The 24,212-nt window shown below is 45.5% G+C and overlaps 1 protein-coding gene and 1 pseudogene across 1 annotated transcript; both read left to right on the top strand.

The window, feature by feature from the left end:
• The first annotated feature begins 900 nt into the window (after positions 1-900).
• On the top strand, positions 901-1,055 carry LOC118584956 (annotated as a pseudogene).
• A 4,710-nt stretch (positions 1,056-5,765) lies between these two features.
• On the top strand, positions 5,766-17,892 carry C5H16orf46 (chromosome 5 C16orf46 homolog). Its single transcript, XM_036188389.1, has 3 exons — positions 5,766-5,952; positions 14,885-15,132; positions 16,575-17,892. Exons 2-3 carry the CDS (start codon positions 14,923-14,925, stop codon positions 17,574-17,576), a joined length of 1,212 nt encoding a protein of 403 aa, XP_036044282.1. The 5' UTR covers positions 5,766-5,952; positions 14,885-14,922; the 3' UTR covers positions 17,577-17,892.
• The last annotated feature ends 6,320 nt before the right edge of the window (positions 17,893-24,212 follow it).

Genomic DNA, 24,212 nt, shown 5'->3' with positions numbered 1-24,212 from the left:
CATATCCCCCACTGGATTTTGGTCAAGACTTCACGTGTATTCTCACTGGAAATGCCTGGGAGCATAGGAAAGTGTTGTACAGAGTCAGATGAAGAACATTACTGTCTTGTTTTTACCATGCGCTGCGTTGACGGCCATTGTTTTCCCCTGTGAAGCACTGGCTTTGCAACACAGTGAGAGACAAATAAAACATTCATCCTCCTTGTTCATCTTGGTTTTTATTGGGATATTAATGTTTCATTTAGTGACTACTAGTTTTACAGGGCTAATTTTTAATTTCTAGGAAGTTATTTGTGCGTGTGTGTGTGTGTGTGTGTGTGTGTGTGTGTGTGTGTGTGTGTGGTGCTAGGGATACCATTGAGCTGTGCCCTGCCTAGCTATGAGAAATTATCTAAAAAAGAAAAAAAAATTTAAGCCAGGGGATGGACAGAGGGTTCACAGTTTAAGAGCAGTTGCTGTTCTTGCAGAGAACCTGGGTTCAGTTCCCAGCATGCACATGGTAGCTCACAACTATCCCTAACTCCAGTTCCAGGGGATCTGCCACCTTCTGACCTCTAGAGGTACCAGGCACATATATGGTATACATGCATACATTTAGGCATAGAGTACATAAAACAATCTAAAATTCAAAAGAAATGCCTTAACAATAAAAAAAATGTGAGGAAATGAGTAAAGATGTGCTGGCCAGAAATCCCTTAGCACTGTCATTTTAATATGATTAGAAAGGAAGCCAGGCAGTGGTGGCGCACGCCTTTAATCCCAGCACTCGGGAGGCAGAGCCAGGGTGATCTCTGTGAGTTCAAGGCCAGCCTGGGCTACCAAGTGAGATCCAGGCAAGGCACAAAGCTACACAGAGAAACCTTGTCTCGAAAAACCAAAAAAAAAAAAAAGGAATCACTAATGCTTACCTGGCAGGGGAGACTGATCAAGAAGGGTTTTCCTAGGTCAAGGTTCACACATTGCTCTTAGTGTGCATTAACCCTTGTGTCTTCCACAAAGGCAAATTAGTTTGTATAACCTGCAGTAGTGGGAGACTGCATCCACTCTTTCCCCTGCAATAATAAAACCCAGAGAGTAAAATTACCATGCTAGCTTAGAAGAGGGAGAGCGGGTGACAGTTGGTTGGCATCGCACATGGTATGACTGAATTTAAATCATATTCCCGTTTCCATTTACTAGGGAGAGCAGACACTGGAACTTTCTGATACTGACTTAGTAAATGTTCTTTACAGGTCAAGTGTGCTTCCTGCCAAATGGTATTTTCAGACAGCTAATATGGCATATCCTCTAATTTAGTAAACTATAAAAGTGCTGATGGGGTAGGGGTTATGCACACAATATGTATGGCTCAGCTTGGTGGCTCTCACCTGTAATTCCAACACTTGGGAGGTGGCGGCAAGAGGATCAGGGGTTCAGGTCACCTTTTGGCTACAGATCCTATAGCAAGTCTGGGCTCAGACAAGCTCAAACTTCACATACAGACTTCACCACCACCAAACAAAAGCAAAACAATTATGTGTGTGACTACATAAACAAAGGAAGAGTAGACAGACTGTTCTATCATTCCCTCTGACTACAGTAGAGGAAAAGATTCAAACACACCTGGTGATGAGCGAGCAGCAAAGGAGCAATTTTATCTTGGTATCCCCACCAAAGAAAACCCGAGGTGTCATGGATGACTGTCTTTTGTGTACTTAGCAATTAGGCTAATTAATCTTACTGCCTTCGGACTAGGTAATGATTACATAAGTGTTCTTTGATCTTTATGACCATTGTTTTATCACTATACCCCAATTCACAGAAAAGGAAGCTGATGTGGATAAGGCATTAACACAGATCGGTCACGGGAAGGATTCTCACCTTTCCTGGTCTCACTTTTCATTTGTCCCTTAGCAAATGTAACTGTAACTTGAACTGTTCCAATCTGAACACATAAATTTGTGAAAGCTCCTAAATCTTATGCTTGAAAATAGCACGAGTGGAAAATTCTTACCTGCCCTCATGTGATATGGAAGTCAAAATTCATGTGCAGTAAAATTAGCTTAAAATCAGGCTGCGGGATGGCTCAGTGGGTAAGAGCTCTTGTTTTGAAGGCAAAAGGATCTGCATTCAAATGTCTGAGACCCACCTAAAAAGCTAAGTGTGGCTGCAAGGAGACAGGAGGATCTCTAGGGGCTTGATGGCCTCTAAGCTAGCTCCAGGTTCTGAGAAACCCTATCTCAATGGAATAGGTCAAAAGACACCCCTACCTTCCAGGCACATGCAAACCTCATCTCTCTCTCTCTCTCTCTCTCTCTCTCTCTCTCTCTCTCTCTCTCTCTCAGACACACACACACTGAACAGAACATATGCTAACTTGCTTTTTCAACTATCTGGAATACAAACTCAATTCTATTACCATTTCCGTGGGACATTTTTTCTTTTTTTGGCTCATTCATGCACAGCAGGCAAAAACTCTAACCACTGAGCCACATCCCTAGCCCTCTTAAACATAGTTTGTCAGTGGAATTTTCTTTTTCTAGACTGCTTTGGTTGATTTAGGATCTCATACTGTAGCCCAGGCTGGTCTTGAACTCACGGCAATCCTCTTGCCTCAGCCTCTGTAGTGCTGGGACTACAGGTTTGAGCCATGCTTGACTTCAGTGTTTTGTGGTGGTTTTTGTTTTGTTGTTTTGGGTTTTGGTTGTTTGGTTTGGTTTGTCACGAAAGGGTTTCTCTGTGTAGTCCTGGCTGCCCTGGAACTCACTCTAGACCAAGCTGTTCTCACAGGGATCCGCCTGCCTCTGCCTCCTGAGTGCCAGCACTGCCTGGCTTGTTTTATATTTTTGAGACAGGCTCTCATGTAGCCCAAGCTGGTATGGAGGGTGTAGCTAAGGACTACCTCTGTAAGTGTTGCAGCTGGGATCGAAAGGTATCCTGGCAGTTGGGACCCAAGGAATACCTCACACAAGAGATTTATTAGGAGTAAAAAACCCAGGAAGGTGGCTGCTTTCTGCTGGGGGGGGGGGAGGGGAGGGGGCGAAGCAGCAGAGAATTGGGCAGAACACAGTTTATATAGGGTTTTTTGCTGGGGGTGGGTTCGGGAGACAACTACAAACACACACACACACACACACACACACACACACACACACACACACACACACACCTTTCCAGGGTGGCCTGGGAATGGAGAGATTATATGGTCTGATCTTGGGGCAGGGATAGATGGGATTTTTTTTCCTGTAGGGAAGGGCCTGGCCACTCTCCTGCCTTGAGGGGCTAGGAACCTTGACTAGGGAAGGGGAGGCAGGGCCTGGCTGCTTCTGTGCCTTAAGGGGTCCCAGCCACCACAGTAGTCTAGGAACCTGGTGGCTGGAGATCTCCAGGGGCAGTGCTTATGTTTGGTAGGGAAACCACTCCTGCCACCCTAGTTCGCTTGAACAATCTTGAGTTCCAGGTTTTCCTGCTTTCCTCTCCCAAGAGCTGGATTACAGGCATGTGCCACCACACTGGGCCTGACTTCAAGCTTTTGAATGTTCTCAAGAAATTAAAACCTCAGAAATATAACGTGTGTGTGTGTGTGTGTGTGTGTGTGTGTGTGTGTGTGTGTGTGTGGTGTGTGTGTAGATTCTTCAGTGGTTAAAAGATCTAGCTGCTCTTCCAAAAGACTTGGGTTCGATTCCTGGCACCTACAGGGAGGCTGGAGAACACCTATAACTCCAGTTCTAGAGGATCCAATCCCTCTTCTGGTCTCCATGGGCACCAGGCATGGAAGTGGTGCACCAATACACATGATACACATGCAGTCAAAAAATTTAAGTGCTTAAAAAATAAAATATACTAAAGTTTCAAAAAACAAGGAGGTTGCTCAGAAAGTATTAAAACTTACAACAAGGGGTTGGGTATTTAGCTCAATGGTAGAGCGTTTGCCTAGCAAGCGCAAGGCCCTGGGTTTGGTCCTCAGCTCTTGAAAAAAAAGAGATAAAACTTACAACAATAACAACAAACTCAAAGCAACAACAAAACCCCACCAAAAAACACCTAAGTGACCGTATTGGGTTTTAGTGAACCACTAGAGTTCTGGGCACAGGCTCCAGTATAAAAGACCAGTGCTTCAGACCCAACGACTCAGGTCTTCAGCAGAGTGGAAGTTTTGATTTTTTTTTTTTTTCCACATTGCTGGGCTTTTCTGTGGATTTTTTTGTGGTTTTGTTTTTTGAGACAGGGTTTCTCTGTGTAGTTTTGGTGCCTGTCCTGGATCTCGCTCTGTAGACCGGGCTGGCCTCGAACTCATAGAGATCTGCCTGGCTCTGCCTCCCGAGTGCTGGGATTAAAGGCATGTGCCACCACTGCTGCCCAGCTCTGGATGTTTAAAAGCCTTTTGTCCACCTTCAGTTATTAAAATCATGGTTGAGTGGCCAGGTCTGGTGGTGACACATGCTTGTAATTCCAGTACCCGGGGACAGAGGGAAGATATGGACTTGGAGGCCAGACATAGTGAGACCCTACCTCAAAACACAGAATGGACACACATCTCGGTGATAGACTAGCATGTGAAGTCCTGGGTTTGCTCATCAGCATTGGAAAACAACAAACTAGCTAACTTTAAGTATACATACACACAGGCAAAACTCATCCACATAAATAAATTACATATAAATAAAATTTTGAAATGCATCATACCATTACTTCTATGTTATGAAACATTGGGATAGCAATATATGGGGAAAAACTTAACAAGTAGTCATATTCTAGAAGAAGACTTTGTTCCAACCTTATTGAATAATATTCTACATACATCTTTACAGTCCTTTAACGCTAAAAATCTGTAAAAAGTAGTCATTCTTGCTATTCTTCCAAATGCCTTTGAGTCATAGTGGTATTGGAGACTTGCTTTCCTGCTGTGGGAATACTTTTTTTTTTGGTTTTTCGAAACAGGGTTTCTCTGTAGCTGGCTCTGCCTCCCGAGTGCTGGGATTAAAGGCATGTGCCACCACTGCCCGGCTGTAGGAATACTTTTTAAACCAGAAAGCAGAGGGGCCCTGGTACTAGACCTGAGTTTGGGTGCTAGACTTACCACCCAATGCCTCACTTCAGGCATAGGTTTCCAGCCTGAGGTATGTCTTTCAGTGCTCAAAAGCAACAAGAGCAGTATGGGGAAGGGAAGGGGGGGGGGGTGGGGGACGGGGGTGGGGGACACGACCAAAAGAAAAGTGTTAGCTGCTACTGCCCCAGTAAAGCGGGCGGCACTGAAAAGAACAAAACAAGAAATCCTTCCCATCAGCTGGTATAGAAGCCACGTCCGTAATCTTCTTAATGCTGATTTAGGAGACTGAGGAAGGAGGGCTGTCAAGAGTTCGAGGCTACACCAGCCTACACAGCACACAAACCGAAACGAGTCTTTCCATGAAGTTCTGGGTATGCATTCCACTAGCACGCGGGATCTCAAGAAGGAAGGGACAAGTGCCAAATCTGCAGATATTGTTTGCCTGGCATCTGTGTGTCCCTTCTTGAATGCAAAAGGCTGTTCCCATCGCAACTGGGCCGCCCAACGTCGACAGTTCGAAACCCTCGAAGCATGCGGGCCGCAACTTCCCAAAAGGGATGTCACCACGCGCAGGCGCCGCTCGACCGACGCCCGAAACTAGCCTGGAGGCAGCTGGCAACCGCGCGCACAGCAGGAAGAAAACGTTCATTGACCCCGCCCTCAGTGAGAGGCTTTGTTGGGGGCATGACGTCACTTCCGCCAAGCCGCCAGGACACACCCCCGCCCCGCCCCCGACGCGGCCGTAACCTAGGGCAACGGCCCGGCTCATGCCCGCCGGCCGGGGACGAGCCGCTCCGGGCCTTCCTTCCTTCGCGGCCCCGTCGGAGCGTCTGAGTGGACGTGGTTACGTCCTCTCCCAAGAAAAAGTGTCCAGGACACTTCGCGGGTGGCAGAACCGAGGAAGGAAGCAACCCTCAAGGCGGGTAAGCGAGACGAAGAGGAGGTGGGGCTCAGGGCGAGCCTGCATTGGGCGGGGCGTGGAAGCCGCGCGGGCCTGGGGGGGGGGGGGAGCCGTTTGATGGGCGTGGTCCCTGAGGGCGTGGCCGAGGCTTCAAGGGAGGAGCTTAGTGCAGCCCTCAGTAGCCTCCTGATAGAAGGGTAAACCAGCAGCTTGTGGCACGGTAGGAGCCGCGGGGAGGAAGGGGAGGAGCCTGATGAAGTGGAAAAAGCGTGATGAGACTTCTGGATGAAGGGAGGGGCCAGATGAGAAGGTCTGGGCGCCAGGTTCTGGCTTGTACTTCCTGTCTGCCTTGAACCTTGGGAGCCCTTGGAGGGCCATCCTTTCAGGACTAAGCACCTAGTGAATTCAGAAACAAAAGTCGAAAAAGGGCAAAGTGAGACCCTGCCAAAAAACAAAAAATAGAGACCCTAGGCAAGTGGTTGGAATAGAAATGGCCTCATCTCAAGGTTGTACATGCTCTTTAGTTCAGAAGAACTCAAGGATTGCTTCATCATAGCAGCTGTACCCCATAGGCATAGAAGTATGCCGCAGCTAATTAACGCAGGAAGATATTTTTATTTTATTTAGTTTTGTCTGCTTGAGACAGTATTGCTATATTGAGACAGGTTAGCTTGGAACTTGGTGTATTTCTGCCTCAGAGACCTTCTGAGTTGTTGAGGCATATACTACCACACCTCAACTCTGACTGAATCCTGATAGCTGATACACCAGTCCCTTGAAGCCGTAGTTTTTAGTAAGGTGAGATGCAGAGCAATGGGAAGCTGTGGCAAGGTGGTAAGGAAGTTCGAGGTAGCCTGCCCTGACATCAGCAGCATGCTTTTGCCTTCAGTACCCTGGGCTTTTGTCTCTTGCCAGTCAGCCTGCTTTCCATGCTCGATGATAGATTAGGAATGTGTCACTTAGAGGTAGGAATCTCAGGTTGGTCAGTCATATTCTGGCGGCGCTGACAAACACAAATGTGTACACTACCAATTTATTTTTTGTGGCAGACATCATTAATCAACCACACAACGTTTTCTTGCTGTGGAAAGGTGTCAAGCTCCTCAACACATTTAGGTAGCCTCTGCTTGTGTGGAGTTGATAATTGGAATAGGAATTAACTTTTTTTAAAAGATAGAGTCTTACACACCCCAGGCTAACCCTGAATTTGTTAGTTAGTCAAGAATGACCTTCAACTTGTAATCCTCATGCCCACATCTTCCTTATGCTTGGTTGCTGGGGGTGGAACCCAGTGCTTTGTGTGTGCTGTTTAATTGCTCCATTTACAAAACTGTATTTAGGGTTGGGGAAATAGCTCAGTGGTAGAGCGTTTGCCTAGCAAGCGCAAGGCCCTGGGTTTGGTCCTCAAAAACAACAACAACAAAACCTGTATCTATATCCTCCTGTTTTTTTCAATTCTTTACACTTTTTTTTTTATATGTATGGTGTTTTGTCCCATGCTTGTGTGGACACCATGTTGGTGCTTGGTGCCTTTAGGGGCTAGAACTGGAGTTAAAAATGGATGTGAGCTGCCATGTGGGTGTTGGGATTCAAACCCAGGTTCTCTGGAAAAGTACTTTTTCTATTTTTCTGTGTAGCCCTGGCTATCTTGGACTTCACTATATAGACCAAGCTGGCCTCAGATTTGCAGAAATCCACCTGCCTCTGCCTCCCTTGTGCTGGGATTAAAGGTGTGTGCCATCATACCTGGGCAAATTAAAGGCATTTTCAGGCAAAAGGACAAACTCTAGGACATCATAGTCCCTTTCTGAATTATCTAAGCTGATCAATTGATAGGTCAAAATCAAAATGTTTCAGAGATCTGCTGTGTTTGAAGGTCTGTTGTAGGGGCACAGCATCTCTGTGCCCTGAACACTTGGCCTGTGTATGTATAGCCTCCTCAAGATAGACCAGAAACCCCAGCTTCCTCTGTACAGTGAGCGTTTGGCATCTGCCCTGGGTTCTGTCATTGAATAGCTTTGTATTGTACACAATGAGAGTGACCAACAAGGGTCTGCTGCAGAGGGTGGAAGAAGAAGGGTGCTGTAAGGTGTTACAATCCACTCCCAAGTGTCTTACCTCTGACAATAAGGTCATGTACTAAGTGATACTAAGTAACGTGGCTTCCCAGTTGCAAAGTCTGGCTTTGGAACTCACTTCTTCCCTGAAGATTTCTGCAGGCTACATAGTGACTTTTAATAATTTTCTGTAAGGTCTCTCCCTGGGTCCTGAGGCTCATCAGCTGGATCGGCAAACCCCAGGGATCCACCTATCTTTTGCCTGACTGGCATCAGAAATACAAATGCATGACATCATACCTAGCATTTTGGCTCCTGTCTGGCGATTAAATTAAGGTCTCATGCTTATGAGGCAAGCACTTTATTGACTTTAGCTATGTATCCAGCCCTGAATAGGCTTGTTTTTCCTATTAAAACACTGTAGATGTGTTATAGTGGCCTATCCCTATAATCCTAGCACTTCAGAGACACAAGCCAGAGGATCATGAATTTGAGGCTAACAAGTACCAGGACATCCTGAGCTCTATAGCAAGACTTTCTTTAAAAAAAAAAAAAAGAAAAGAAAAGAGAAAGAAAGAAAGAAAGAAAGAAAGAAAGAAAGAAAAATCAAGATGGCTCAATGGTCAAGAGTACTGTCTGCTCTTAAAAATGACTCAGGTTCAGTTCCCAGCACCCACATGGCAGCTCACAACTGTCTGTAAGGGATCTGACACCCTCACATAGAAATACATGCAGGCAGAACACCGATGTTCGTAAAATAAAAATAAATTTAAAAACCCCAAAAAACAAAACTCCAAACTGGTGAGGGTTGTGCTGTTTACATCAGATGGCCCCAGCCAATATGAATGTGCACTTCTTGGGTGTTTTTGGTTTTTGTTTGTTTGTTTGTTTTTGTTTTGTTTTGTTTTTCAAGACAGAGTTTCTCTATGTGGCTTTGGAGTCTGTCCTGGAACTCCCTTTATAGATAGATCTCGCTTTGTAGACCAGGCTGGTGTTGAACTCACGGAGATCTGCCTGCCTCTGCCTCCTAAGTGTGCCACCACTGCCCCCCAACCATACTTCTTGTTTGAGGCTTTAGATTCCATGATTAACCTCACAGCCCTGTGAGAAGATAAATCAGTCATATGTACCTCCTAGTTTATAAAGTGTTCTCCATGTTCCTTGTGTATTTTTGTGTGTATGTGTTCAGATGTGCTTGAATACGTGCAGGTGTGCAGTGAGGTTGACATTGGGCATCTTCCTCAATCTCTCTCTACCTTATTTTTTATATCTATATAATTTTAAGATTCATTTTAATTTCATGTATACAAGTGTTTTGCTTCAATGTATGTGCATCGTGGACATGTCATGTGCTCATGGAAGCCAGAAGGGGTGCTATATCCACTGAAAGTGGAGTTAGTTTCCAGTTCTGGTGAGTTGCTATGTGAGTTCAGTGCCAGAAACCAAACCTGAGTCCTTTGCAAGAGTAGCAGATGCTCTTAACTTCTGAGCCATCTCTCCAGCCCTCACTCACTCTATTTTTTTGAGACATCTTCTCTCACTGAACTCAGAGTTCTCTGGTTTTGTCTAGGCTGGCTAGCCAGCAAGCCCCAAGGGTCCACCTGCCTCTGCCCTTCCAACACTGGGATTAAAGGCACAGCACATGGCTTTTGATGTGGGTGCTGGGGATCTGAACTCTGTTTCTTAAGCTTGTGTGGCAAGTACTGTATGACTGAGGCATCTTTTAAGACTACCCTAGGAGAAATATGTGGGTTTGCTAGCCAGGCAGTCTAATCAAAATATGGTAAGCTCCAAATTCAATGAGTGTCTTAAGGGACCGAGACAGGTGAATAATAGAGCAGGCCACCTGATGTGCACACTCCCGTACACACATTCACTGATCACGTGAGTAGACATATACACATGAAATTTAGTTTTGAGACCCTGGGCTTGCTGCCCAATGCCTGTGATCACAGCACTCAGGAGTTAGAGGCAGGAGGATCAGGGATTCATGAATTCCCTATGTGAGTTCAGGGCTAGTCTGTGATACATGAAACCCTATGTAAAAAGTGAGTTAAGAACTGGGTGGTTGTGGCACACACATTTAATGCCAGTACTCAGGAGGCAGAGGCAAGCAAATCTCTGTGAGTTTGAGGCCAGCCTGGTCTACAAAGCAAGTTCCAGGACAGCCAGGACACAGAGAAACCCTGTCTTCAAAAACAAAAAAACAAAACAAAACAAAAAATGAGTTAAAAAATGGAAAATATGGGCTGGAAAGATGGCTAAGGGGGTTAAGAGCACTGGCTGTTCTTGCAGAGGACCCAGGTTCAATACCCAATACCCACATGATGGCTAACAGTGGTCTATAATTCCAGTCCAGGGGATCCAATACTCTCCTCTAGTCTCCTAACACACAAGGCAAGCATGTAGTACACATGCATGCTGACCAAACACCCATACACATAAAAATAAATACATTTAAAAATGAAAATACATCAATACAAACTTCTGCATTGTAACAGAAGAGTAATCTGCATGTAATTTGTGAGAAACCACAAGCTGGGCACTGAGGTACTAGAGAAGCAGAGGCAGGAGATTTGCTTCAAGTTTAAGGCCAACTCTGTCTCAAAGATACATTAGAGGGGCTGGAGAGGTGGCTCAGTGGTTAAGAGCACTTGTTTTTGCAGAGAACCAGGTTTGATTCCCAGCACCTACATGGTGGCTCACAGTTGTCCATACTCCAGTTCAAGGGGATCCAATGCTCTCTTCTGGCCTCTGCAAGCAGCAGGCACATACCGAGTATACATATGTACATGTAGGCAAAACACAATATACATAAAATCTATCTAATAAAATGTTGTTTTTATTTTATGAATATGAGTGTTTACCTGCGTGTGTGTGCGTGTGTGTGTCTGTACCACATGTGTCCAGTGCTGCAGAGGCCAGAAGAGGGAATCGGATTCCCTGGAATTTGAGTTACAGACAATTGTGAGCTGCCATGTGGGTGTTGGGAACAGAACATGGGTCCTCTCTCCGAGCACAGCAAAACAACCTTTCCAGCCTCAAAACAAATAAATCAATAAATATTAAAAAGAAAGCCAAAAATTAAAAACAAAACAAAACAAAACAAAACAAAAAAACAAAACCACACCGGGCGGTGGTGGCGCACACCTTTAATCCCAGCACTTGGGAGGCAGAGGCAGGTGGATCTCTGTGAGTTCGAGGTCAGCCTGAACTACAGAGTGAGTTCCAGGAAAGGTTCCAAAGCTACACAGAGAAACCCTGTCTTAAAAAAACAAAAAACGAAAACAAAGAACCACAATGTATTTCTTTCTTTCTTTTTTTTTTTTTCAAATTAGAAATTACAATCTATTCTTTTAGTGACTCTATTTTCTTTATTTTTAGTTTTGGTGGTGGTGATGGGGAAGACTGAAACAGGCCTTGAACCTCTCCATCCTCAGCCTCCCAAGTGCTGGGATTACAGATGTAGACCATCATGCCCAGCTTTCGTTGATGCTTGCTTTTTGTTTTTTTGTTTTGTTTTTTGCTTATTTGTTTGTTTTGGATTTTCAAGACAGGGTTTCACTGTATAGCTCTCACAGTCCTGGATCTTGCTCTGTGTACCAGGCTGGCCTCAAACTCACAGAGGTCCACCTGCCTCAGCCTCCCCAGTGCTGGGATTAAAGGCATGGCCTACCACTGCGCACCTGTCCTTGCTTTGTATTGACTGTTACTATGTACTAAATGGCAGAATGGGTAGCAAAAGTTGAAGGTGTATTTATAGCAGGAAAACTTAAAATCCAGACCATGAACTGGTTTGTTTTTAATTTTGAGGCTGGAAAAAAAAGAGTGTCAACTGTTCTGGCAGTGGACCAAGTTTGGTTCCTAGCACCCATAGCAGCTGCCTCGGAACTGCACGTAACTCCAGTTCCTGGGGCTTCTCTGTCTCTGGCCTCCATGGGTACTGTACTCATGAGAGTTATCCCCTCCACACATGTACACATAATTAAAATAATGAAAATGTGTTTATCAGTGTGGGGGGTGTTTACATTGGCAGGGATGTGCCACTCAGATGTGCCCAGGCTGTGTGTGGAAGTCAGAAGACAGCTCTCTAGAGTTGATTTTCTCTCCCCTCCTCCTGTGTTTGCTTCTGTGCTGTGTATTCCTGGTCATGTGTGTATTCCAGCTAGCTGGCTAATAGGCTTCTAGGAGGTTTTATTGTCAATGCTTCCCCTTTCACTGGGGATGTAGAAGGAGTTATAGAAACCTATCACTGCCTCAGGTGTTTTGTTTTGTCAGTCTTGTACTATCTGCCATGTCATCTCTTTTTTTCTTCTTTCTTTTTCTTTTTCTTTTTTCTTTTTTTTTTTTTTTTTGGAGCTGAGGACCAAACCTAGGGTCTTGCGCTTGCTAAGCGCTCTACCACTGAGCTAAATCCCCAACCCCCTGCCATGTCATCTCATTGGCCCTGATTTTTTTTAATTAAAATTAAATTAAATTTTAAATTCTCTTGTTAGTGGAACCTCAAGAACCTCAGTGTTCTCACCTGCCAGTGGTGGCGCATGTCTTTAATCCCAGCACTCAGGGACAGAGGCAGGTGGATATCTGTGAGTTTGAGGCCAGCCTGGTCTACAGAGCAAGTTCCAGGATAGCCAGAGCTACATAGTAAAACCCTGTCTTGAAAAACTTAAAAATAAATAAATAAATAAGTAAGTAAGTAAGTAAGTAAGTAAGTAAATAAATAAATAAATGAATGAAGGAAGGAAGGAAGGAAGGAAGGAAGGAAGAAAGAAAGAAAGAAAGAAAGAAAGGAAAGGAAGGAAGAAGCCCATTGTTCCCAAGTGTCATATAGTGAATTGCTTTGCACTGATCTAACTAACTTTGACTAGTTTTCCTGATGTCAAGAGTCAGTGAAAATCATGAGTGAAATACATATAAAAACAATGTTTATAATGGATGTATAAATTGCTTTCCTGAATTTTGTTTGCTATAGTATGATGGAATGCAGCTAGACCATCTTCTTAAACCACCATGGGTTCCAGTTTCTACCACAGCACAGGGCTCACCCCAAACTGCATCTTTCATCCTTTGCTGGTCCTCACCATTAATCTGTATAAACACATTAAGATGGCTCAGCAAGGAACAGAGATGGCTCAGTGGTTAAGAGCACTGGCTGCTCTTCAAAAGTTCTGAGTTCAATCCCAGCAACCATCTGTAAAGAGATCTGGTGCCCTCGTCTGGCCTGCAGGCATACATGCACATAGAACACTGTATACATAATAAATAAATAAATCTTAAACAACAACAACAACAAGATTCTTCTCATGACCCATGAGTCATATTCCAAGAGCTGGAATGGCTGCTCTATAAAAGAGAACATGGGGGCTTTGAAAGGCTTGTGTTTTTGTCCACATAGGGCATTTTGTGATTCAGATGCAGACATTTTCAGGTTCCACAGGCTTAGCCTATGCACCCACTTCCCACTGCAAAGCCTTGCTCTGCTTGCAGGGCTACAAGATGTTTCTGGTGTGTAGAAACCGGTGTTGCTTCAGTGTTGGGAAGAGCTTGCCAAAAGCAGCAGTTTTCTAATTTGATAGGTCTTTAGAATGACCCCGGGTTTAAAAAATACCACAGCTCAGGTCATCAGGATGGCTCCACAGGTAAAGGCACTTGTCTCCAAGCCTGGTGACCTTAGTTCAATCCCCAGAACCCATATAAAGGTGGAACATATATATTCACCCCCAAACAGTACATACGTATATGCATCGGCACCTAGCTAGAAGTGATGGCCCACATCCAAATTCCCAGCCATTTGGTGGCTAAGACAGGAAGTTGGGAGGTCAGTCTGGCAAGACAGAGAGACCTTGTTGCAAAAAAAGGAAACAAACAAAAAAGTACATGCATCCTTCCATAAGTTCCTCAGTCCTTCCCAGCACTTAACGCTGTGTCCAGACTGTGGCAGAGGAATGAGAATCAGTTTTCTTTTTCCCTTTTCTTCCTTCTCTCTCTCTCTCTCTCTCTCTCTCTCTCTCTCTCTCTCTCTCTCTCTCTCTCTCTCTCTCCCCCCCCACCTTCCCTTCCTCCCTCCCCCCTCTTTCTTTCTTTCTTTCTTTCTTTCTTTCTTTCTTTTCTCTTCCTCCTCCTCCTCCTTTTTCTTTTTTTTTTTTTTTTTCAAGACAGGGTTTCTCTTTTCTCTTTGTAACAGCCCTGGCTGTCCAGGAATTAGCTCTGTAGACCAGGTTGTCCTTGAACTCACAGAGATCCACCTGCCTCCTGAGTGCTGGGATTAAAGGGGTTACTAAGATGCTTTCCCACAGTGGGGGATGAGGGCTCTGATTTCTCCATAGCTCTGCCAGCACTCACCGCTTTGTTTTGTTGTAGGGAAGCAGAGTGGGGCCAGGTAGAAGTGTAGGAAGGAGAGAGAAGTATGTGATTAACCAGTCCCCGCCCCCAGCCAACTCTGAGGGAGTTCCCACTATTCATCCCCTGTGAACGCTGTAGCAGTAACCAGAGGCAGAGCCAATGTCAGTGTCTTCCAGTTGCCTTTTCTTCATTCCTTTGTTCTTTATTAAATTCATCAGTCTCGGGTTGGCCGATGACTCAGCAGGTAAATGCACTTACCTTACAGTCCTGATGATCTGTCCCCTGACTTCCATTAGAGTGCCATGGCATGTCCCTCTACCACCCCATCACACACACACACACACACACACACACACACACACACACACACACACAATTTAAAAAAAAATAGTTTTTTAATTAAAATTACCCATCTCTTTTCTGTCAGCAGTTGGAAATGGGTAATTTTGAAATGTTTATTCTCTCTTCTTGCATACATTAAAATATTCCACTTGAGATACTGACTTGATTTAAAAAAAAATTAATATTGAAACCAAGTTTAATTGGACTTTGCAGGAAGAAGATGTTCAAAACTATAAGGAATCACCCCAGTAATGGATCTCTGTCCAGAAAGTGAGACTGTTGGAGAAACTAAGGAAAGTAAGGAAATTCAAGACGCAGAAGAAACCGCACTGACTTTAGGCTGTCCAGATGAGCGAAGGGAGAGGAATCATGTTTGCTGTCTTCTCGGGATCAGCGACCTCACTTTGGAAGAGGATGAGCGGGCCAGCGAGTTTACCATCAACACTGGGTGGGAAGAAGCCGTGAGTGTCGTCCTGGGTCTTCCTCACTTGGGTCTTTACAGATCTTTTCCCAAAGTAGTCAATGTTACTAGAAATGTTGGAATGAATGTGGGAGCCTTGGGATAGACGTGGAGTAGAGTGACAGGAGTGTGTGCTCCTGGGCACACGAGGGACAGCTTTGCACAGACAGCTGAGCAGTTAGCTGTCTTTCAGCATCTCAGTCGCCATTTGAGGCCTCACTCTGTGAATGAGGATGCTGAGGCACCCAGTAGGTGGAATGTGGTACACGGAGATCACTCGACCAATAACTGGGCAGAGAGGGCTGGAATATTTCCAACCCTGTGCTCAGCGCCTCAGAGACCCGTAGGCTGTCTCCGCCTGTCTCTCTAGAGGCCTGTGGTTTCTCAGAGCCAGGAGTGGAAGCCGACATTTCAAACTGTAAGGCAAGTAAGTGCCTGGGTAGCGCAATTCCATAAGGAATGTGGGGCCTTATGACTTAGTTGGTTGAACTGTGGGCCAGCAAGATGGCTCAGCAGGTAGAGGCACCTGGAGTACAAGCCTGGAGACCTGAGTTTGATCCCTGGAACCCACAGAAATGTGGAAGGAGAGAACTAACTCCACAGAATTGTCTTTGACCCTCACACTCACACTATGGCATGCTTATTCACACTGGTCATACACCAGTGTGAATTCACACACATACACACACTCCCTCTCTGCCTAAATAAAAACTTTAACTAATAAGGAAACTTGGTCAAATCCAAGACTAAATGCAGAGTTTCCAGGTTATACAACAAAAAATACAGGTTGTTCTATTTGAGTTTCAGATGAATGATCCCTAACTACTTAGTGTTACATTTATCATGGTTACAGTCCTTTATTTTTAGATGGCAGCCGCAGCCAAGGGCTTCAGGGGTAGGTGGGCATAGCTGGACCTTGGGCACTCAGCAGTCTTGGGTTCCAGGACTGCCTCTGTTCCTTGCTGCCCCTCCAGCCTTTCTGAGCAACCTCCCTGTGTTTAGGAAACTGTCTGACAGCACAAGAACTCCTTGGACGAGAATGGCAGCTTGAGTCCATAGTGCTGAACCGAATTGCCTCTGAAGGGAGCGGTAGTCAGCACTCCAGTGGCTTTCAGGTGCCTCCGTCCGTCCGTGTGTCCGGAAGCAACTACTCCTGCTGGTACTTGACATTAGCACATATGGCTGCAATGCCATTGCTTGTGTGAGGCTAAAACAGCAAAGGTTGGGGCAGGAGTGTTATAAGTTTATGGCCAGCTAGTCTACATGATAAGACTCTGTGTGCGTGCATGTGTGTGTGTGTGTGTGTGTGTATTTATGATAAGTCAATTTTAAGGAATAAAAATGTGGTTCAAATAAGACTGCCTGAACAGGAGTGTGGCCAAAATGGAGGCAGCAGGGCCCTAGCACAGCGAGCTTGAGGGTAACACGCTACTTTCTTTGCAGGTCCACGGCTGGGGAAGGACCTCACCAACTGCCTGCATCTGGTCAAGAAAGAAAGTGAAAAAAGGGAAGGTAGGAGAAGGCACCAGTGGCGGCAGCAACTGCTTGTTCTGTATGAGCCTTTCTCAAGGGAGTCTGGAGGCTCATTCCCTCTCCGAGGTCGGGAAACCGGAGGCCAGTGCTGTGGCTGAGGTGAGCCCCGAGAAGAGCTGCAACAGTCCCCCCCAGGGCCCCAGCACTGCTTCCAGAGAGCCCAACAAACTCTGCTTTCCCACATACTTGCATGGAGAAAAAAAAAGCCTGCAAATTAAGGAATTTATCTGGTGCATGGAAGAATGGGGCATTCCTGAGACAGTTAGCAACAAGACCTGCAGAAACCCCTGCGGAAGCACTGACCGGGGCCTCTCCATCTCTGACTCCCTCAATTCCAAGGCCCTCATGGTTCTGCCCCCACTGAAAAACTCTCCCCCCAGCAGCTTGGATGTCCTGAGTAAGAAGAGCAGGAATATTTTCTGGCAGCCGGAAGAAAAGGCACTAAGGACGGAAAAGGAGGAACATGTGGCTTGTACAGATGAATTGAAGACAGTTGATGGGAAAAGTGAAAAGAGACACTTTGAGGTGGCCAGCCACCTGAAGGTCACCGACATGCTGCCTTTCTCTCCCCCTGGGGCCCAGACACACCTGCTAGGAGCAGAGTCTCCAAGGTGCTGCTTGCACTGGTCCCTCCTGCCCCAGAAGAGCTCTATGTACCCATCCAACCCCACCAACATCCACTACCTTGCCACCTTGCAGGTGTTGCATAAACAGGGAGTGCAAAACTGCAGAGCCAGGCTGAAAGCCAAGGAACCCAAACCTGCCAGGAGCACCCACAAGCACCTTCTCACAGAGGCCAAGCAGGAAAACAGGCCTCGAGCGCTAGAGAAGAAAATGTTCCCCAAACCTCTCTTGCCGTCCCTCACAGTGAGCAGAGTTGTCATCCCTGTCTCTACTCACAGAGTCCTCTGATTTGTCACAATATAATTTCCTGGGAATAAGTGCTGCCTGGGGCTCGTTTGTCTCCCCACTTCCGCTCTCGATCCCTCTCCTCTTCATGTCCACCCTTCCGTCGTTCTTCCTCTCTCCTCCCTCTCTCCTCTCCACTCCTCACCCATTCGATTTTCGTTTTTTTAAATCACAGAACCAGGGGCAATTGAGCAGGTTTGAATGGGTTTGGCTTCATTCTCAAAGTCACCCTGTTGGGCTAGGTGACATACTCCTATAATCCTGGCATTTGGAAGACCGAGGCAGGAGGATGCCAAAGTTCAAGGCCAGCCTGGGCCATACAACAAGACACTTTTTTTTTTTTTTTTAAACTAACCAATCAAAAATAGAAGAACCCCTGTATTCATGTTATCTGATTCTGCTGCTAAGCCATTTACAGAATTAGGTTGGGCCGGCCTGTGTTGGCCTTCTCCTTGTCCGGTGGCTCCCATGGTGGGAGGTGGAGGGTCAGAAAGGTGCTCTGTGCTGCCTCTACTCTAGTAGTCCAGGAGCCACCTGACAGGCTTCTGTCCACAGCAGTGCCTTGAGCTTAGAGAGGCGCCGGCTTGGCTTGGCTTCTGAAGCAGACAGCTCCTGCTGCCTCTTTCTTTGAACAAAGATCTAAAATACTTGATGAATGGTTCTGTGGGATGTTCTCTATGCTGTGAATGTGTTGCTATGACTGGTTAATAAATAAAGTGCTGATTGGCCAGTAGCCAGGCAGGAAGTATAGGTAGGACAAAGAGAGAGGAGAATTCTGGGAAGTGGAAGGCTGAGGCGGAGAGATGCTGTCAGCCGCTGCCATGAGATGTTAAGATACTGGTAAGCCACGAGCCATGTGGCAATTTATAGATTAATAGAAATGGGTTGATTTAAGATATAAGAACAGTTAGCAAGAAGCCTGCCACGGCCATACAGTTTATAAGTAATATAAGTCTCTGTGTGTTTACTTGGTTGGGTTTGAGCAGCTGTGGGTCTGGCAGGTGAAAGAGATTTGTCCCAACCGTGGGCCAGGCAGGAGTGGAGAAAACTCCAGCTACAGAATGGAAAATTCCAGCTGTATCCAAGTGGACACACCAGTGTCCAAGGTGCCATATCTTTGTATTATGTTCAGGGACATATATTGTCCAGTGCCTCAGCTGCCTAGGAAGTCACATCCTCATACAGCAGCCTCAGGCTAATCTCTGTGTCTGGAAGACTTAGTCGCAGATTAATCAAATCCAGCCTGGGAAGCAGGTTAGGAATAACTAGTTGTTTGGGGAGAAAAGCTCACTGATCATTGTGAGCTGCCTGACCTACCTTCTCAGTCTTAACTTGCCTCTCCTATGTGGAAACCCCTGGCTTTTGGATGGTTAGGGAACGAGCTGTTGCTTTCTCCCTCCTGTCTTCTTTCTGCCCTCATTGATTTTCACCAGTGCACAGCTCCCTACGTTGTGTATTAAATGTAAATGAATCATATTTTAATGTCAAGTGGTACTGCTGTGTGGACAGATGCTCTGACCATTTTGTGGTATCGGTAATCATTAAACTGCTTTGTAATCACATAGTTTGAATTGCTTAGAAGAAGCTGCATTTGAACTCTTAGATTTTTCCATCTCCTCAATGATGACAGAATAGGACTCTAGACATTTGCTTTACAGAATTGGTCTCTAACATCTTGTCTGTTAGCTTAGGTTTTGTTCTATTTTGTTTTCATAGTTTCTGGAGTTTTGGCTTCATCTAACTCACACTGGCCTTGAGGTAGCTTCCTGCCTTAGCTTTCCAAGTGCTTAGACTACAGGTATGTGCCACAATGCCTAGCCTTTTTGAAAAACAAAAACCATAACACTAGCTAGGATTGGTAGTATAAGCCTGCAGTCCCAACACCCAGAAAGCCAAAACAGAGCCAAAGAAGCTAAGATGGAATGGCAAGGCCATAGTACAGGGTCCGGAAGATAATGATTGCACTGACTGGTGGATACTTGGCAGTCTAGAAGGAATTGTTAGAGATTTTTCCCCCTTCCTTCTCCAAATAAAGAAGCCACCTGATCTGTCCCAAAGAGAAATTGGGTATCTCAGTTGCTAGGCAGAGGCAGGAGGATCTCTGTGAGTTTGAGGCCAGCCTGGTGCTCTTCAAGAGCAAGTTCCAGGACATCCAGGGTTACACAGAGAAGCCCTGTTTCAAAAAAGAAAGAAGGAAGAAGCTGGATGGTGGTGGCACACGCCTTTAATCCTAGCACTTGGGAGGCAGAGGCAGGTGGATCTCTGTGAGTTTGAGGCCAGCCTGATCTACAGATCGAGATCCAGGATAGGCTCCAAAGCTACACAGAGAAACCCTGTCTCAAAAAAGAAAGAAAGGAAGGAAGGAAGGAAGGAAGGAAGGAAGGAAGGAAGGAAGGAAGGAAGGAAGGAAGGAAAGGCACTCTCTAAAGAAACAATTCTTAGATTGCATGCTGTTGTGATTAACAGTCCAAGATCTCAGATTTGCTCAGAATGTAACACATCATTTTGTACAATGTATCCATTCTGTATATGCTACCCATCTATTAGTCATTCTGTAATTGTCTCAGTTATCAGGTCAATGCTGTTGGTTGCAACACTTACACAAAGTGTTCAGTGTTATCTGAGTTTCAGGGCATCATTGAGGGCTTGGAATGAATTCTCTGAGAGTGAGTACTATATCATAGACCTCCTGTGTCATTGCAAAGATGTCGTCATCAACAAAAGTGTTTATCTAGGTCCTATTGCAAACCATTTGGCAGATGATGTCACTTAATCTTTGCAATCAGTTGAAGACGTGCATACTATTAACTTCATGATACACAGAAGGAAATTGGAGCACAGAGAAGCTAACTACTTGCCCAAAGTCTCATGCTTAGTATGTGGCATAGGACCCAGGCTCCTGGGCCTGGTATCACCCCTGAGCCAGGGGTATCTTCCCAGCCTGCTTTTGTTTTGTTTTGTTTTGGTTTTTGGTTTTTTCGAGACAGGGTCTCTCTGTGTAGCTTTGCGCCTTTCCTGGAACTCACTTGGTAGCCCAGGCTGGCCTCAAACTCACAGAGATCCGCCTGGCTCAAGTGCTGGGATTAAAGGTGTGCGCCACCATGCGCCACCACTGCCTGGCGCCAGCCCGCTTTTTAAAGCAGCAGAAGCCTGAGTAAGCTCTAATGTGAAGCAAGAAAAAAGCATGTACTGGGAGGGCACCACCAGTAATGGATGGCCAGGCCTTTCCCTGCTTGGCCCAGGTCCTTCCCTTTGAGTGTTTAAGACAGTTTGAAAAGACTGAGTCATAATGTAAAATGTTTTAAAAAGTTATTTAGATTTATTTTATGTATATGAATGCTTTACCTACATGTATGTCTGCATACCATGTGTGTGTCTAGTGTCCACACAAGTCAGAAAAGGGTTTGGATCCCCTGGAACTTGAGTTACAGAGGGTTTTGAGCCATTGTGTGGGTGCTGGAGATCAAACTTGGGTCCTCTGTAAGAGCAGAGGTCCTCTTTACTAGTAGACCGTTTCTCCACTCACATAATACACGTTTTTAAGTCGGCATACAAAGTAATGGGTTTCATTATGACATTTGTACATGGGGTAATTTTTGTTTTTTGAGTCAGGGTTTCTCTGTGTAGCTCTGGCTGGCCTGTGTAGTTGGAGTTTTTCTGCCTGGCCCAGTCAGGACAAATCTCTCTTACCCGCCAGTCCCACAGTCGCTCAGACCCAACCAAGAAAGCACACAGAAACTTACATTGTTTACAAACTGTATAGCTGTGGCAGGCTTCTTGTTATCTACTTTTTCTATCTTAAATTAACCCATTTTTGTTTATCTATACTTTGCCACATGGCTTGTGGCTTACCAGTGTCTTTACATGTTGTTTCTCATGGCGGCGGCTGGCGGTGTCTCTCTCCAGCCTTTTACTTCCCAGAATCCTCTTCTCTCTTGTCCCGCCTATACTTCCTGCCTAGCCACTGGCCAAACAGCATTTTATTTGTACAGAGTGATATCCACAGCAGGCCTGGAACTCACTCTATAGCCCAGGCTGGCCTCCAATTTACAGAGATCCTCCTGCCTCTGCCTCCTGAGTGCTGGGATTAAAGGCGTGCGCCATGACCACCTGGTAGAGTAATTTTTGAAAACATGTCTTTGGGGGTGGAGACTGGTAAGATGGCTCAGCAGGTAAAGGCACTTGCCACTAAGCCTGATGACCTGAGTTCAATCCCCGGGCCCCACATGAATGATAAACAAGTGTAGGGGTATTTCCATGTACATATACAATAATTAAATGCTTTTGAAAATTAGAAAGTGTTTTTTTTTCAGATAAGAGTTAAGTTCTGAGGGACAAGTTAGAATAAGTTATGCATGAAATACCATTATAAAACCCATTACTGGGGCTGGAGAGATGGCTCAGCGGTTAAGAGCACTGGCTGCTCTTCCAGAGGTTCATAACCATCTGTAATGAGATCTGGTGCCCTCTTCTGTATACATAATTAATAAATAAATCTTAAATAAAATAAAATAAACCCATTACTGGGCCTTCGAGGTGGCTCAGTAAGTAAAGGAACATGTACAAACCTGATGAATTGGATCCTGCATCCCATGGTAGGAGAGAGTAGACTCCAGAAAGTTGTCTTCTGATTTTAAGTGTGTAGAGAGATGCCTCAGTGGGTAAAAGAGCTTGCTGTGCAAGGGTGAGCATCTGGAGTTCAAATCTTGACCCCCACATTAAGGCCACACTCAGTGTGTGTATCTATAACACCAGTGCTCTTACAAGGAGGAGGGAGCAGAGATAGGAAAGTCTCTGGAGGTTGGTCAGCCAGATTGTCTTACACCGGAAAAGCATCTGCAGACCCCATCTCACTAGAAGTGAGGACCAACACCAAGGTGGTCCTCTGACCTTCACACGCATGGACCCACATTCATATACATACACAAAAAAGCTTGAAAGTCTACAAACCTTGGTGGAAACACAGTGCTCTTCCGCTAAGCTACACCCCTGGCCCTCTGGGCTGTCTGTGCCTGGTCTGCAGAGGATTGGAGACTAGACCTAAGCAAAGTCATCATCACCTCTGGGAAGGAAGAGGAAAAAAAAACAGCACCTCCACCATGACATGTCAACACATGACACGTGGGGCCCCCATGTAGCGGCTGGGAATCCCAATGGGAGTGTGCATTCTGTCCACTTTTTGCCTCTCCCTCAACTTCTCGCAGGTCTGGTAGATGGACTGACTCCATCCACAGAGAATCAAGCTAAACTGGTCTAGAGAGGCCACTGTTAGAGTGGCCAAGAACCTGAGACTAGCTAGGTCACGGACCTAGGGGAAAACATACCCTACTATTCTGCTGAAGGAACATAGCAATAAAATGACCCCTAGTACCAGTGCCACACCCAGAGATCAGTGCCTTGCTCAGTCATCATCAGAGAAGTGTCTTCCTGCAGTAGACGGTAATCTCAGTGTCCACAAAACCACAAAAATACACCTTTCTATAAAAAGGTGCAAAAGGGAAAAAAAGGGGGATCGAAACTAGTGTAGTTTGCTAAAAGTACCAGACTCTCAAATACAGCGAGACAAAAATAATTTCTGTGAACTGAAATAAAGCAGTATACACAATTCCTAAAGCAGTTTGCCAAGGCTGGCGTGATTCCTCAAACATGTAATATGGAAATTTCAATTTTAGAGAAAAGTTGCTGAGAATTAGAATTTATTAGTCATGTTTGTGTTTTGTCTGCGTGTATGTATGTATACCACATGCATGGAGGTCAGAAGAGGTCATGAGATCCCCTGGAACTGCATTCATGGGTGGTTGTGAGCTGCCATGTGGGTGCTGAAACTGAACCCACATCCTTGCAAGTGCCCTAGAACACCTCTCCTGCCCAGCTGGAGTGCCCTGAGCCATCTCTCCAGCCCTGCTGAGGAGAATTTGAATGGTTACATATCTGTCCGTGGTAAGTCAGTTCAGATGCACTGACTTCTGCCATGCTTTGCTTGAAGCATGAGCTCTACAATTTTCTGAAGTTGCCCAGCACAGGAAAGAAGAGAGAGGGGGGATCAGTTTTAAACTCAGTTCTTCCAGTCAGCATATTTGAGATGCAGTTGCGCATCCACATTTCACCTGGGGCGTGGGGAAGCAGCAGTCCACCAGACAGCGGAGCTCACATAGGCTGCAAGTAGCGGAGGCGGCGGCAGCAGCAAGATGCCAAGCTTAGACCAAGGTTTCACTTGCACGTGCCAGGCTTACACGCTCACTATTCCAGACCCAACAGGTCTTCGCAAAGGACTTTGAAGGAGATGACAAGTCACCATACATATTTTTCAACTTCACTTTCATTTTAGACATACTGTATGAACTATGACTATCGTTTTATCAAAATAGTTTGTGTTGTTGCCACCATTGTCCTTGAGTGGCCTCTGTCCTGTGATTCTAACCTGCTTCAAAGAACCCAAGCCTAATGGAGGTCTATTAGAGTCCATCTGCTTCTCATAGGCTAGTCTGTGAAATCTGTAGATTTTGAACCATGTTACAAATGTTTTCGTTACTTAGTAAGATAGTGTATTTTTTCCCCCTAAGTCTTTTGAAAGAACAAGGAGCCTTGCTGACGCGGGTCAAGCAATGTCTTTGTTCATTTACCCAGTTTGGGCCTTGC

Source organism: Onychomys torridus, chromosome 5 (genome assembly GCF_903995425.1).
Source record: "Onychomys torridus chromosome 5, mOncTor1.1, whole genome shotgun sequence".
Taxonomy (NCBI): domain Eukaryota; kingdom Metazoa; phylum Chordata; class Mammalia; order Rodentia; family Cricetidae; genus Onychomys; species Onychomys torridus.
This window is presented reverse-complemented; position numbering and strand designations above follow the sequence as displayed.